The 15227-nt window shown below is 37.5% G+C and overlaps 1 protein-coding gene across 1 annotated transcript; it reads left to right on the top strand.

Moving 5' to 3' along the window:
* Positions 1–226: 226 nt before the first annotated feature.
* rnf32 (ring finger protein 32) lies at positions 227–14678 on the top strand. Its single transcript, XM_034001067.3, has 9 exons — positions 227–299; positions 4876–4976; positions 5688–5961; positions 6719–6861; positions 7157–7189; positions 10289–10413; positions 10504–10612; positions 13219–13386; positions 14369–14678. Exons 2-9 carry the CDS (start codon positions 4911–4913, stop codon positions 14609–14611), a joined length of 1161 nt encoding a protein of 386 aa, XP_033856958.2. The 5' UTR covers positions 227–299; positions 4876–4910; the 3' UTR covers positions 14612–14678.
* Positions 14679–15227: the final 549 nt, after the last annotated feature.

Below are 15227 nucleotides of genomic sequence, written 5' to 3'. Positions count from 1 at the left end.
GTTTTTTAAAAAAAATTCTCACTCATTAATTAGTTGACTTTTGATTGTCTCTTTGTACATAATCAATAAAATACCGGGAGCATAATATCCGTTGTCAACCATAATACAGTATATATGTTCAAACCACCTATATAAATAAAGCTAGGTGGAACAGAATACATTATTTTCATATTGATACAAAGCAGCCTCTCTCTCCCTAACTGAATCACCCGCTTCTGAAGCCGCGTGCAGTTTTGCCTGCAACACATTTGTTGCCGAGCAACCGTAAACACTTCCTGGTCGAAGATCCAGTGTTGAAGGTTAGTTCTCTTTTATGTTGATTTTACCATTTTTCAATTACATGCTATAGTATCATAATTAAACTTAAAGTAACTATTTTAGGGAGTTTATAGTGAACACACAGAACTAACGTAAGTAAGCGACCAAAATGATGGTCGTTTATCATATCAACCTCCGTTTTACAAATACAAAGCCGTGTTTGCTGTACGTGTACGTCGTAGACCCTTGTTGTTATGTTAAATTAGACGAGACATACAACGTTTTGCGTGTAATGTATGTGTTCCTTTTATAAGTGACAATGTTGCTGCAAGAGAATCACTATTATTATTTAAATTACATATACAGGAAATAGGTTTAATTGAACCAATCAGGAATGTGTTTATTGATATTAAAGAAGCTTAATGCACTGCTGCTTGAGGTACCCTACTGGTCACATACTGCAGGTTACCTTAAACTGATAAACACATTGGATGTCCAAGCCCTCAGACTTTATAAATAATACTTACAAGTGTCAAGTCATTACAGTCATTGTCACATATGCACTCCAGCCTGTTCTCATCTAAATGCCCTTGCATATTTGCATCAAAACCAGACAATAGGTTTCCAGTGTATAGCGTTCAGTAGTTAGCCAGTGGAGTCTCAGTATTATAAAGAAATGTATATGATTATGTAATTCCCATCTGCTCATAACTAATCTTTCTAAACCCCGAGCAGGAAGAGAACAGGGCTTGGGATAACAGGGCTTGGGATGAACTTGTCCCTGACAAGTTCATTATCTAAATCCAATGCTATTCTACAGTACATTGTACAGGGCTGTAAAGCTGACCCTTTTTTGTGTATGTAAATTGCCCCCTGTTGAAGATATCCCGTCTTTATATGGCTGGACCCTTTATGTGACTGTAACATGGCCGTTCTGTTTTGAAATGCACAGAATTACATTTATACACAAGATAAGATGTAATTGTGATTGGTTAATTTCTCATACGCGATTTATAATTGTGTTAAAAATATCTTACTATATTCGAATACTGCCTCTCCCCCACATCCTGACAATCAGCACTTTGGAGGATAAAAATCCAAATAATAATAATTAAAATAAAAATAAATGCACATAAATAGGTAACAAAGTAATTTATACTGATGCACAAAAGAAACTCAACACTCAGGTCTAATGGATTTAATCAAATATTTTAAACAAAATCACAGAAAATGTGAACAAAAATACAGATCAAAGAATCATGATAAGTTTTCAGTATGAAATGTGACACTCTGTCAAAATGAAAATATTACAAAGTTAGTATCGGGTATGACCTCCCTGAGCATTAACACAATCCTGGCAGCGTTGATGCATAGACCTCATCAGCCTCCGGATAGACTGCTGTGGGATGTTCCGCCACTCTTCCTGTGCAGCTGCAACCAGCTGGCGAAGGTTGGCTGGTCGCAGTTGTCTCCTGTGGATGGCACAGGCGATTTGGTCCCACAGATATTCTATTGGACTCAGGATTAAAAACTGGCCACGGCAAGACCTCGACGTTGTTTTCTTGAAGTCGTGCAATTGTAATCCTACCACTGTATGGTCTTGCATTGTCCTGCTGGAAAATTGACACTTCCGGATTGGCTTGCAGGAACGGAAAAACTGTTGCCCCAAGGACTTCATCAATGTATCGCTGAGCAGTAAGGTTGCCCTCAATCTGCACCAAAGGCATTCTAATTCTTAATCAACTCGTTTTGGCAATTTTAACTCAACTCAAATACCAAGCACTGAGCACCTAGCATTTCTATGAAATCACATGACTTGATCTCAGTATTTTGTTATCCCAAGGAACAATACTAGTCAAACAATCAACAAACCTATCTGCTCACTATTTAAAATCTAAATACCATTATGTAATGTGCCCAGTGAGCTACTGATGTAAAACTTAGACTGTTGCGTTTTCATTGTGCATCAGTATACCTCTGTGGAAATATTTTTAAATGGGACAGATTGTCCATGAATTGACTTTATGGGCAATCTGTGTACCATTTAAAAAACAAAATACAATTTGAAAGATATGCAAGCTAAAGTACAGGCTCTTTGGAGGCTTTTGGGAGTACATCACCAAACTGTGAAATCCTTCAAGCCTTTAATGTCCTTGAATTAACCGCACAGCATGTTTTATACTGAATAAAAGAATTACAACATGTGGTATTTGGGGAAGAAAATAAACCACATGCTATCTAACAGATATTATGTGGTCTGGCAACATGTTTCTAGATAATTTTTCCTAATTATTATAAGACATAGGCCTACAAGTAGTACTGTATTTGAAGTATTCTAAATGCAGTAATGTGCACACATTTTACTCTCCATTAAATTAAAATGACTACATCTGAATAAAATATTTTTATTTTTATTATTGTTATAATTAAGCTTGCATTACAGTAATACCTCCACGTTTACAAAAGCTCAAGTTGTCTTCTCATTTGCAAGCAAAAAGGAAGTAGCAATCTTCAGCTGGTGTCAAGATCTTACAAAAACCAAGGAATTCAGTTTTCCAAGAGATCCTAACATCAGCAGGAGCCATTTCTGGGTGTCTTCAGTGTGATACCAAAGAGCAAGTAACAGAAGCCAGTGGGACTAATCCAGAACAGGGGATTGTTTCTATATACCAATACAATGTGGTATCAGGCCAGTACAATGCTGAGTGCACAATATACTGTATGACAGAAGGGGTTTCTATATACAGTTGATCACATTACTTTATCATATTGGCTGTCAGTTTCCAACCACACCTAAATACCTCTCATATTACCTGCCTTATAAATGCGACAGGTGGATCACAGTCATTTCCCTCATTGAACTTTGAGAAGCATGGCTGCTCTAATTCATGCTGTGTGTTTAAGACATACTGTAGGCAGACACAATTACAGCAGCAAATGCTTTATTTTTGGTGCTGTTTGGATAGATGCAATTAATATTTTCTTGTCCACTTTGTCTCCTAACAATTAGGCTTTATAATTATGCTCATTAGATATAACTTTTTTTAAGTGTGTCACATATGTTTTAACTGATTTAATAATTATTAAACTAGATATTAGCCATACTAAATTAGTCTTTATTAATCTATTTAACACAATACTAGTTGAGTTCCAAATGTGTAAATGACATAGGAATTCATATTTGTACAGTATACTGTAGGGTGGATAGAAAATTGGATGTGTGGTCATTTAAACCCACAGTACTGTATAGTTTCTGTCTCTTATATGAGTAATGATTATACAAATGCGATTTCTAAGACCCTTACAAGCACACGTTTTCCTTGTGTTGCGTGGTCAATGTATTTTCAGATATAAGGCATGTACGATGGGGATAGCTTTAGCTAGCCTACCTGTCATTTTGAAACACAACACCACTTACGATTTGATCGGAATGTAGAAACAGGTGATAACTGATCGCTAATCTCTCCCAGCCCCAGGACACAAACTTCTCACGATGGGTCAAGTACAATTTTAATCAAAAGGAGAGATGCTCCCATTAGGACTGCGTAGACTGTCTGCTTTCAGTTTTTTTTTCGTTACATATTTACTAAATAGGAATCGAAGCCCTCCAGGCATAAATATAGTCACCAACATTTTTACCTTTTCAGAATACATGCTATTAAGGTTTCAAACTTTTTATAAAATATACAGTGATATAATTATATAGCACGATCACGATTCAATTGTCTCTATACATATCCAGAACACATACTGTATATTATAATATATGGTGATTACATTTTACTGTGGCCTATCTGCAATTTTTTTTTTTTACAGTTCAATGCATTTGCTGTGCTTATTGTCTTTGCTTGACCATATTTTTAAAATGGTTTAGTTTACCACAGTATTTGTATTACTTGTATTGAGGCTTTCCACACTACTTCCAAAGTAGTAGTTTTAAACTATCTGGGTAAAATTATCTTTTGTCATGATACAGTTTTTCATTTTATATCTAGTGATGTCATGGATGTCAGTGTTTATCACAAAACACGTGTTTTATAATTGCACATTTAAAAGGTGTTCTCTTGTTTTCTTACTAAATGTGCTTCACTGCTTATAATCCAGATGATGTCTTCGGGAATACCAAAAGTTAAAAATAAAGCTAGCATACTAACGCTTAGTTTTTTAATGCTAGGGGCACATACAAGATTTCCCAGTTTTTCAGAAAGTGTTTTCCAAGAAAGCAGACCATTAATTTTTTGCTCATGGGAGAGGAGGTCTGGGAGAAATACAAATATTACATTTATAACACAACATACTTTCAGTGCTGCACCTACCAAGGCAACAAAACTAAAAGCCTGACCTATATATATATATATATATATATATATATATATATATATATATATATATATACCACAGGCGAATAACAAATATATACCAGATATCATATTTTAGAATGAAAATATATGATGGCTGAAACATAAAATTCTTTTAAAACTATACACTATACAGTGAATGGATGTGCCTGGCACTTATTTGTTTTTATTAGCTACTCTCACTTTAAGTACAAATGTAATTTACAAAAAAGCATTGTAATAAAGTAGCATTGAGTCTAATGTGCACTTTTGTTTTTAGGACAAGAACCACTTTTGCCATTAGATATTGCCAGAATGGATCTTAATCCTAATCATTCAGAATCAAGGACGGTGCCAAATTCAAAACCTGCAATGCAAAAGGTACTACCTATCTGTCTATCTATAGTATACCTCAACATAGCATGCTATTATTTTCTATTATTGGCAGTAAGAATGCTTCTATTTGCTATAGCTATCTGTACTGAGAATAGACCATGCAGTACATGTATATGGAAACTGACAACCAACAACTTGTACTTAAGGTTGCCAACTTTACATTTTTTCAAAACCGGACATCACCACCACCAACAGTGCACAGATTCCCTTAAAACCGGACATCACCACTGCCAAACCCTCCCCCTCACCACCCAGAACAGTGTACAGATTCCCTTAAAACTGGATGTCCCGTCCAAAACCGGACAGTTGGCATCCCTATTACAATGCAGGCACTGCCTCCTTCTCCGTTTGGCTCCTAGCAACATCTTTACTGTGCTGAAAATAATTGAATAGCAGCATATATTAAATTATGTACCTATAAAAAGCTGAAATTGAGCTGCTCATCATGGTGACGTCAATTTGTCCAGCTGTTTTGTTGTTTTAGCAACAGCAATTGCTGTCACAAATTTGCACCACTGTCACAGAGCCAGTGGTGGCCTTTCGGCGACGTTGGCACCGAGTGTTAACGGGTAATGTGTGTCCGGTTTTCTGTGTACTACGAAACCAGACAGCAGGTTTAAAAAACAGACTGTCCAGTCTAAAACCGGACAGTTGGCAACCCTACTGTACTGTACATTTCTTTTTTTTTTCTCTTAGGGAGCAGGCTCCAAATGTAATAGTTTAGCTCTTACTGCTGTTGCATTGCAAGATCACATCTCAAGGAGCCTACAAATCCAGAATCTCTCACTTTCTGCTCCTCTAAAGAAAGGACACAGGAACCGATTGCACAACTGTAAATCTGTTGATAAAAGTGTAATAAACCCATTGGTGGACACTGGGTTAAAAAACAGAAAGCTCCTGAAGAAGAGGTGCAATGGAAGTGAGGAGAAAGAGTATGTGCTTGATCCAAGTCCTCCAGCAATGACATTGGGTAAGCAGCATTCCACACTCTACGATGACTGCATTGGATTTCAATGCTGAACATCCTTCACACTTTGTGTTACTTGATAGTTCCTGAGCCAAGAGACCTTCATAATTTATTTTACAGCATGACTCTCTTTTTTTTCTGTCATATGGAAGAAAGAAATAAGAGAACAGTTTATGATGCCAAAGGTTAACTAATTGGATTGGGAACAAATGAGACGATAAATGAAATGTACAGCTATGGACAAAAGTTTAGAAGACCTAGAATTGTAGGATTGAGACATAAGTTAAATATATATATAATAAAAAGATCTAAATTACTCTCCTGAGCTTTTCTGAAGTCAAAATACAGTTGCGCTGTACTGATGAGCCCCAAAAAGGGTGAAACATGTATGCAGCTACTGAATTTTGACTTTTAAAACGCTGTGAATGTAGAAGCCGTTAGGTAACTTTCACGCGATTTGATTGGCTCTTGTAATGCTAATATATACATATGAACATAATTTAGATATTTTTATTTGACATGATGTAATCAAAGAAACTACAATGATGTCGCACAAGTCTACCGGAAGCCAGAACACAACAGTAGTACAGTATGAGTTGCGATCACGCAAACCAGCCAAACAAAAGAGCCGCATTTCAGCGTGAACTATCTTGTGTCTGTTATTACTGAGCACTGCATCACCTTTACACCTGCGCACTGCAAACCACTTTGCCACAGCACCCCAAAAAGTAAAAGGTCTTCTTTTGTGCATGTTTTTCAGCTCAGAAAATGGGTCTGGTTGAGGCTCCTGCGATGCCTCTCACTGCAGACGACTGGATTAAAGTAAAGGAGAGGTCTGTGCAGCAAGGAGAGTCATCACAGCCTTGTGTGATTTGCAAAGAAGAATTTGGGCTTCAACAGCAGGTATTCATGACCTTTGTGTACTTTTCACATCACAGTTTGGATCCTGCACTTATCAGACAGAAATTCAGTTCAGACTAATAATTTGTCTGGTTTAGATACAGATTGCGCACTGTGGGGTGTCTTGTGATGATGCAGTATGTGGAGGACCAGAAATCAATGCAGTTTTTATAGCTTCAGCACTAGCTGCACAATATCATCAGCTTGCAAAATACATATTCACAGGTAGAAAAAGGTCATAGTTAGTCATGTATGCAAGATATTACTGCAAATTAAAAATGATATTTTTTTTCTATAGGTATTGCTGTCCTGTTCACATGTTTTTCACAGAGTAAGTTTTTTTTAATTTAATTTTATCATGACATCCTTGTGTGTATTTTACATGTTACTGTATCTATCAACTCCCTAGTCTAGTACATTGTATAAGGTTTATGAATTAAGGTAAACATGTTACGCTATAAAGATGAGACCAGACCATGTTTCAAATTTTAACAGTGTTTACCATTTATTAGTTCCAAATACCCCCATAACATTTTACATTGAACATCATTGTTTAGATACAATACATACCACTAATATTAACAGATAGGCAATTGATCGGATTACCTTAACCCCTGGAGAGACAGCCTCAGACTGATACATCGATGGTCCTGATGATCCTGGAGGTATTAAAAGCTTCTCTGTGTCTGTGTCACCTCTATGCCTGGTATTTATACTATTTTTGTGTTGTCTGCAAATTTAACAAATGTGTTAAATTTGTGTCGTCTGCAAATTTAACAAATGTGTTTACTATACCAGAATCTGGATTAGGGAGTGGTTAACATGTAGAAAACAGAAAGTACTGATTAGAGGAGAAACCTAAAAATGGAGCGAGGTAACCAGTGATGTACCACAGGGATCAGTATTAGGTCCTCTGCTATTCCTAATCTACATTAATGACTTAGATTCTGGTATAGTAAGCAAACTTGTTAAATTTGCAGACAACACAAAAATAGGAGGAGTGGCAAACACTGTTGCAGCAGCAAAGGTCATTCAAAATTAGACAGCATTCAAAACTGGGCAGACACATGGCAAATGACTTTTTTTTAATTTATTTTTTTATATTTTTAGTCGTCGCCAATTATTTTACCCCGGCTTTTCACCCCAATTTTAGCATGCCCAATTATTATCTGTATCCTCGGCTCACCGCTCGCAATCCCCCCACCGACTTGGGAAACGGAGGCTGAAACACGCGTCCTCCGAAACGTGCTCCTGCCAAGCCGTCATTTTTCGCACTGCAGATCCACAGCAATGCCACCAGACCTATAGTGCCGGAGGACAACACAGATCTGGCGGCTCCACTGCAGAGCCACAGGCGCCCTATCGGCCACAGGGGTCGTCGATGCACGGTGAGCCGTGGATTCCCCTGCCGACCTAAGCCCTCCCTACCCGGGCAGCGCTCAGCCAATTGTGCACCGCCCCCTAGGAACTCCCGGTCACGGTCGGCTGTGACATAGCCTGGACTCGAACCTGCGATCTCCAGGCTATAGGGCACATCCTGCACTCCATGCGGAGCGCCTTTACTGGATGCGCCACTCGGGAGCCCCTGGCAAATGACATTTAATAGAGAAAAGTGTAAGGTACTGCACGCAGGTAATAAAAATTTGCATTATAAATATCATAGGGGAGATACTGAAATTGAAGAAGGAATCTATGAAAAAGACCTAGGAGTTTATGTTGACTCAGAAATGTCTTCATCTAGACAATGTGGAGAAGCTATAAAAAAGGCCAACAAGATGCTCGGATATATTGTGAAAAGTGTTGAATTTAAATCAAGGGAAGTAATGTTAAAACTTTACAATGCATTAGTACGACCTCATCTAGAATATTGTGTTCAGTTCTGGTCACCTCGTTACAAAAAGGATATTGCTGCTCTAGAAAGAGTGCAAAGAAGAACGACCAGAATTATCCCGGGATTAAAAGGCATGTCGTATGCAGACAGGCTAAAATAATTGAATCTATTCAGTCTTGAACAAAGAAGACTACGCGGCGATCTGATTCAAACATTCAAAATCCTAAAAGGTATTGACAATGTCGATGGGACTTTTTCGACCTGAAAAAAGAAGCAAGGACCAGGGGTCACAAATGGAGATTAGATAAAGGGGCATTCAGAACAGAAAATAGGAGGCACTTTTTTACACAGAGAATTGTGAGGGTCTGGAACCAACTCCCCAGTAATGTTGTTGAAGCGGACACCCTGGGATCCTTCAAGAAGCTGGGATCCATAAGCTTCTAACAACCAAACGAGCAAGATGGGCCGAATGGCCTCCTCTCGTTTGTAAACTTTCTTAGGTTCTTATAGTAAGCTTAGAACATACATATAGTTTGCTTTTGTAATCTGGCTAATTAGCAATAGAAATGAGTTATTCAACTGTTACTCCATTCAGGTACAACCAACCACTGCCAACTCTATGGTACAAGGTTAATGTGGTTAATTGTTTACCATATTTTTCTTTCCCATACATTTCTGCACATGCCTTATCATTCTATGCTAAGTTACCGTAGCAACTACTTATGCCAAATTCACCTCCACAAACTGGTTTAACATTACCAACACATTTTCACTACAATGGTGTGTGTCAGCTGGCCTGAGCTTCATTACTGCGGTTCACACCTTGTACTTTACCTACTTGCCAGCTGTACCCTTAGTAAATGGGGAAGGTTTTACGTGAAGATAATCCAAGGTGCTCATCCAGGATAACTATTGGAAAGAGGTGACTTTTTTGCATAGCAAATCATTTCCCTTATAAAAAAGTTTACCATAATAAAAGCATATCAAAGTCGAATAAACCACAGTGAAAGCATGGTAAAGCATAGGTCATTATTGCAAATAGCGAGGTATGAGAAAGCATAGTAACAAACATGGCAAATAGGGGAAAACTATGGTAAATACATAATATAACCATGTGAAAAGCATGGTAAAACTGCAAGAATACTGTGGTAAACTTTTATAAGGGTTTACAGGTACAAACAATCGTAATGGTGACTGGTTTTGAAGTACACAGTAAAAATGTAGGTTGGGGGTCTGTATATGTTATTGCCATGAATATGAATGCTTGTTGATGAACATAACAAATGCATCTTTTTTCTGTAAAAGGACAAAATCCTGGGATCATTCGAGACCCATCTTGACAAAGTTTTGATTTCAACCAGCTGCTTGGAACCAGACGAGCATTGATGGGCCGAAAGGCACCTCTCGTTTGAAAACGTTTTTATGTTCTAAAAATCTGTATCGGTACCAAAATGTTAATAAAGACTAATCTTGTGCTGGAGCCATCATTGTGACAAGAGATGTACGAATGAGCAAATGCAAGTAATCAGCAGAAAAGAAACAAAAGTAAAGCATAATGAAACATTATTAAAGAGGTTGAAATGTGTGTGTTTCTGTCAGGTTTGTTTACAGGCATTTGAGAGGTTTTCAGGGAAGAAGACATGCCCCATGTGTCGGAAAGAGCTATACGAGACCAGAGTCATACATGATGGGGCGCGGCTGTACAAAACCAAGTGTGCAACCAGGTAGGGCATTACATTGCACTGGATGACAATGTCGATCATAAAAGAAATGTCTGTCTATTTGTTTTTTACCCATTTTCTTTGTTTTCTTAGAATTCAAGCATGCTGGCGTGCATATATTGTACGTAAATGGTATTCACACTTGAGAAAAACAGTACCGCCAAAAGATACAAAATTAAGAAGAAACTTCTTTGAACAAAAAGTAAGACACATTTTATGCATAAGATTCAATACTGTGGCATGTAAACTTCTGTATGTTGATTATCAAAACAAGTATTCATGCTACTGAATAATTAAATAAATACACTTACTAAAACTAGGTTGGTTCTCTTAAAAACTGTATTGAGAGAACATACAAGCAATGTTTCATTTTGAAGTCAGTTGGATATAGATTGGTTTCACACTGGGGCATTTCACTGCTCCTCATAACTAAAGGGATCTCTCTGGAAAATGGAAGAAAGCATTGCCATTACCTTAAAGAGTCAGCAGCTTTCAAATTACATGACATTACATTACATGCATTTATCACAAATTTAATTTTATTAGAGGCACATATATCGGATAAAAAACAGAAGTTAGGCCTACATTTTAAAATGTATCATAATAACCTAATGCAGAGATCACAAATTGCTGTTAGTGATGGAATGCCCTTTATGGTGAGATGTTATCAATTCAAACTCAGAATCCAGTAGTTACAGTACATAGATTACATTTTTATAATCAATTAAAAAATATGCCAATTTATAATGCATAGTGAGTGAGTCTAATGCTTGTCTGATATGGGATACAAGATTGCTACTGAATACTAGATTCTTGTGAAGCTGTTTACATGGCTGCAGCTGGTTACACTTTACAACAGCTTGGTTAATGTGAGAATAAAGCAACCATTAGCATTGATTCACTGTGAAATTCCATTTAAGTAACTTACTGGTTTCTAAAATATCTGTCATCAATTTTAAACCAAATGATCCATTACTGTTAAATATACCTCAGTTTCAAATGGCACTGTAAGAAATAATCCTTCCCTCAGTTACCCTGGTTTGGAGCAATTTGTCTGCAAGCCAGAAGCCACTTTCAACCTTGAGTACTTCACAGCACTGACTTACTGACAGCTGTCATTGAAACATGTATTTTAGTCTCCAGGCTATGAATTAAGTAACTGTCCCTTGCAGTCATTTTTTCTTGCCATGTTCACAATCATAACCACCTAAAGATTTAAAGAATTAATGTCAGTAGTCAGAACTTGATTTGAAGATATTTAAACATTATTCATTCACTTAGGTTTTTTCTGGGGGGGGGGGGTTGTATTGAAATTAGCCAGGCCAGAATCAGGTTTTGTAATCTGGCAAGGACACTGGGTAAGCACCCTTGCTCTTCTTCTAAACTGTCCCATGGCCCTGGGGTTATTAATATCCACGGTGTGGACAGGACCTCTGCTGAGTCCCCTACTGTACACTGGGCTAGGGCATTGCTTTGAGTTCTGCCACTGCATCAGCACAATATATTTGAACTTATTTGATGTTCACAGGTCCTTTATTACCATCATGGTGAGACAGAGGAATTGCTAACCTTTCTTTAACTGAACTACATGTTTTATATTGGGAAAAGGTTAAATGGTTTGGATGGTGCCGGACTATGTTTTATTGGATTGGTGGTGATACAGTAGTCTTTCCCATTAATCTATTTGGGTTCCTTAATTCAGATCAAAGGGGTCCATAATGTCATTTGAAGTGTTATGCTAAAAACATATAACCAAAGTGTACTGAAGGCGAAGTGTCATCTACAGCCCACTGGAACACGTCTTTGATCTTTATCTATAAACTTTGCTTGAGCATGTCACATAATTGCAGTTCAGTTATTTATTGCAGCAATTAAATCTATTCAGACACATCACAATATCCTCAACTGCATTTGCTGTATTGACAGTTCTTTGAGGAGGCAGTTGGAGTCATTTGTAAGAATGATGCGGTTGACTGTGGCTTTTCCCACATGACTTCTCCAGCAATTTTAATTTAGATCTCGCCAAACAAAATAATGGTCCTGAGGTTTGCTTAGTTGGTGGACTTCCTTTATCACACAGAGATGGCAAACATTCTGTTGCTAACTTGCAGTGGCACCAAGGAGCAGGGTTTGGAGGATATTAAACAAGTACAAGCTTATCAGTCGATTCACTGATATGCTGTAAATTCCAGCCTTTTCATTTTACTCTTGAGGCCTTACCATAAGTCAACACATTACTAGGCAATTTGCTGACATTAAGATGGATCGCTTGAAAAACTCTCCCCTTCCCCCACCGTGTGGGACAAAGTTCACCTGGAAACTTTTGTTTTGACAACTTTACCATAGGTAATCGTATTCCTTTTTTAAGTTATTTTTTAATTATTGTCAGTTGTGTAACTGAGATAAAACTGAGTTGATTGTAAACCCTTGTCTGATGTGTTGGCTCATTCCTCAATAGACGATTCCTGTTTGTTAACATGGCTAATGTTGTTTCTTTAGTTAGGGTGTATTTCAAACTGGGCACACTATCTGGCCACAAGTAATTGCATAAACAAAGACTGCATTTAAAAGCAAACATTTAAAAGTGCAACTGTATATTTAAAACCAAACAGCATGCAGTAAACGCTTTTAGATCATTCATTACTTCGTGTTCTTTACACAGGTGTTCATGTTGTTCAGCTTTTCTTTGTTTAAATGTTTTTTTACAGAAAAGATAAAGGAATAAGACAACGCAATGGAAGCCAGTAACATGCTGTCTAATATATTGTTTCTTACAGTGGTACGCGATTTTATGTTTTATCATTTCAGCTCCAAGAAATGAACGACAGCTTTTTAAAGTCATGTGATACCAACATTGATGAGTTCCTCTCTGAAATAGACAACTCTGTGGCATCAAGTAAAGGTGTTCTACACCAGTTTGAGAAAGAGTGTGGGTTGGAAATCTCTGAGGATACATGGGAGGAAATACAGCTGAAGGTGTGTTACTGTTTCTAATTTGGAATTGTATTATTTATACAAAAGGGTGAACAGATTTGCTTTTACCCTTTCAGTCCTGAAGGTCCCGTCTTATCTTAGTGCTGTATGTTAACATAAGCAGCTGGAAATCACATTGGAACCTCATGGGACTCCTAGGTTCCAGTCTGAGTTACTGTGTAAATATATGTAAAAAAATGCTGTCCTGTTCTCATGTAAAAGGAGTTTATTTTAAACCTGAAAGGGTTAAAACACTATGGACAATATTGTATGCAAAGCTTTATGGACATGGAATTTGTACAGTCAACACGTACTTGTCTAATATGTATTTTACTAATAAAAAAGTGAGAGGAAATCCAGCATTATTTTTGTGTCATCTGATACCAACCACAACCATTGCCTCATGCAGGCAAAACTGTACCTTTTCCAGCCTTTTAGAAAGGTCAAGTGCTCTGCGGTTATTAAGAAACCTTGTCTATGACTGTGGGATGTTTTCCAAAGATAATCCACACGAAAGCTCACATCATTAATGATGCAAACATTTCAATATTAGAGTGGTCAAGTAGTGTTTCATTGGAATGTACAGCCTTTGAGTTAATAGTTGAAAGCTGGTACCTGGTACCTCACAGCCAATAACTTAACATGTAACAAAATATGACAATTACTTATAAGTGATGCAAAGATGAGCTCTGTTGATATGCACCTCTCAGAAAACATTTGGTACAGTAAAATAAAGATCTGCATTGTGTAATTTTAATGTCAGATGTTAATCCAGTGCCATAGTATGCATGTTTTAATATTCCTTTTCATGTTTTTGTATTTTCTTTTATGGAGGAGGAAGTATTACATGCTAAACAAGTCTTTCAGCATTATGATGGCCTATCAGATCCACTGGGAACAGTGTACAAGCAATTAAATTGTTATCTACACTCTGGAATAATGTGTATTTTTTAATTCATTTAAATCATGTTCTGTTTTGTTTCAGGCTGTATTGCGGGAGACCAGCGATTGCCCGATTTGTATCACCCCACTGTGTCACATCAGCAGCATCTTACACCCAACTACATCTGGTGATAATGATACACACCTTTCTTTGCGACAGACTGTGCTTTTATCTTGCTCACACGTTTTCCACCATAACTGTCTAAAGGCCTTTGAAGACTTCTGTGTAGACGAGAGGCATATCTGCCCTTTATGCAGGTCTTTGTACCAGAAAAGGATTCTCTGAAAGTAGCAACTACTGCTAAAACAAGGTATTCCTAAAGCAAATACAATGCCTTGCAAAAGTATTCAGACCCCTGACCAATTCTCTCATATTACTGAATTACAAATGGTACATTGAAATTTCATTCTGTTTGATATTTTATTTTAAAACACTGAAACTCAAAATCAATTATTGTAAGGTGACATTGGTTTTATGTTGGGAAATATTTTTAAGAAAAATAAAAAACTGAAATATCTTGCTTGCATAAGTATTCAACCCCCACACATTAATATTTGGTAGAGCCACCTTTCGCTGCAATAACAGCTTGAAGTCTTTTGGGGTAAGTATGTACCAGCTTTGCACACAGTGTCGGAGTGATTTTGGCCCATTCTTCTTGGCAGATTTGCTCCAGGTTGTTCAGGTTGGTTGGACGACGCTTGTAGACCGCAATTTTCAAATACTGCCACAGATTCTCAATGGGATTGAGATCAGGACTTTGACTGGGCCACTGTAGGACATTCACCTTTTTATTCTCGAGCCACTCCAATGTTGCTTTGGCCTTGTGCTTGGGATCATTGTCCTGCTGAAAGGTGAATTTCCTCCCAAGCTTCAGTTTTTTAGCGGACTGAAGCAGGTTCTC

Source organism: Acipenser ruthenus, chromosome 4 (genome assembly GCF_902713425.1).
Source record: "Acipenser ruthenus chromosome 4, fAciRut3.2 maternal haplotype, whole genome shotgun sequence".
Classification (NCBI taxonomy): Eukaryota; Metazoa; Chordata; class Actinopteri; order Acipenseriformes; family Acipenseridae; genus Acipenser; species Acipenser ruthenus.
Note: the sequence above shows the minus strand (reverse complement) of the source record. Positions and strands in the feature narration are given on the sequence as shown.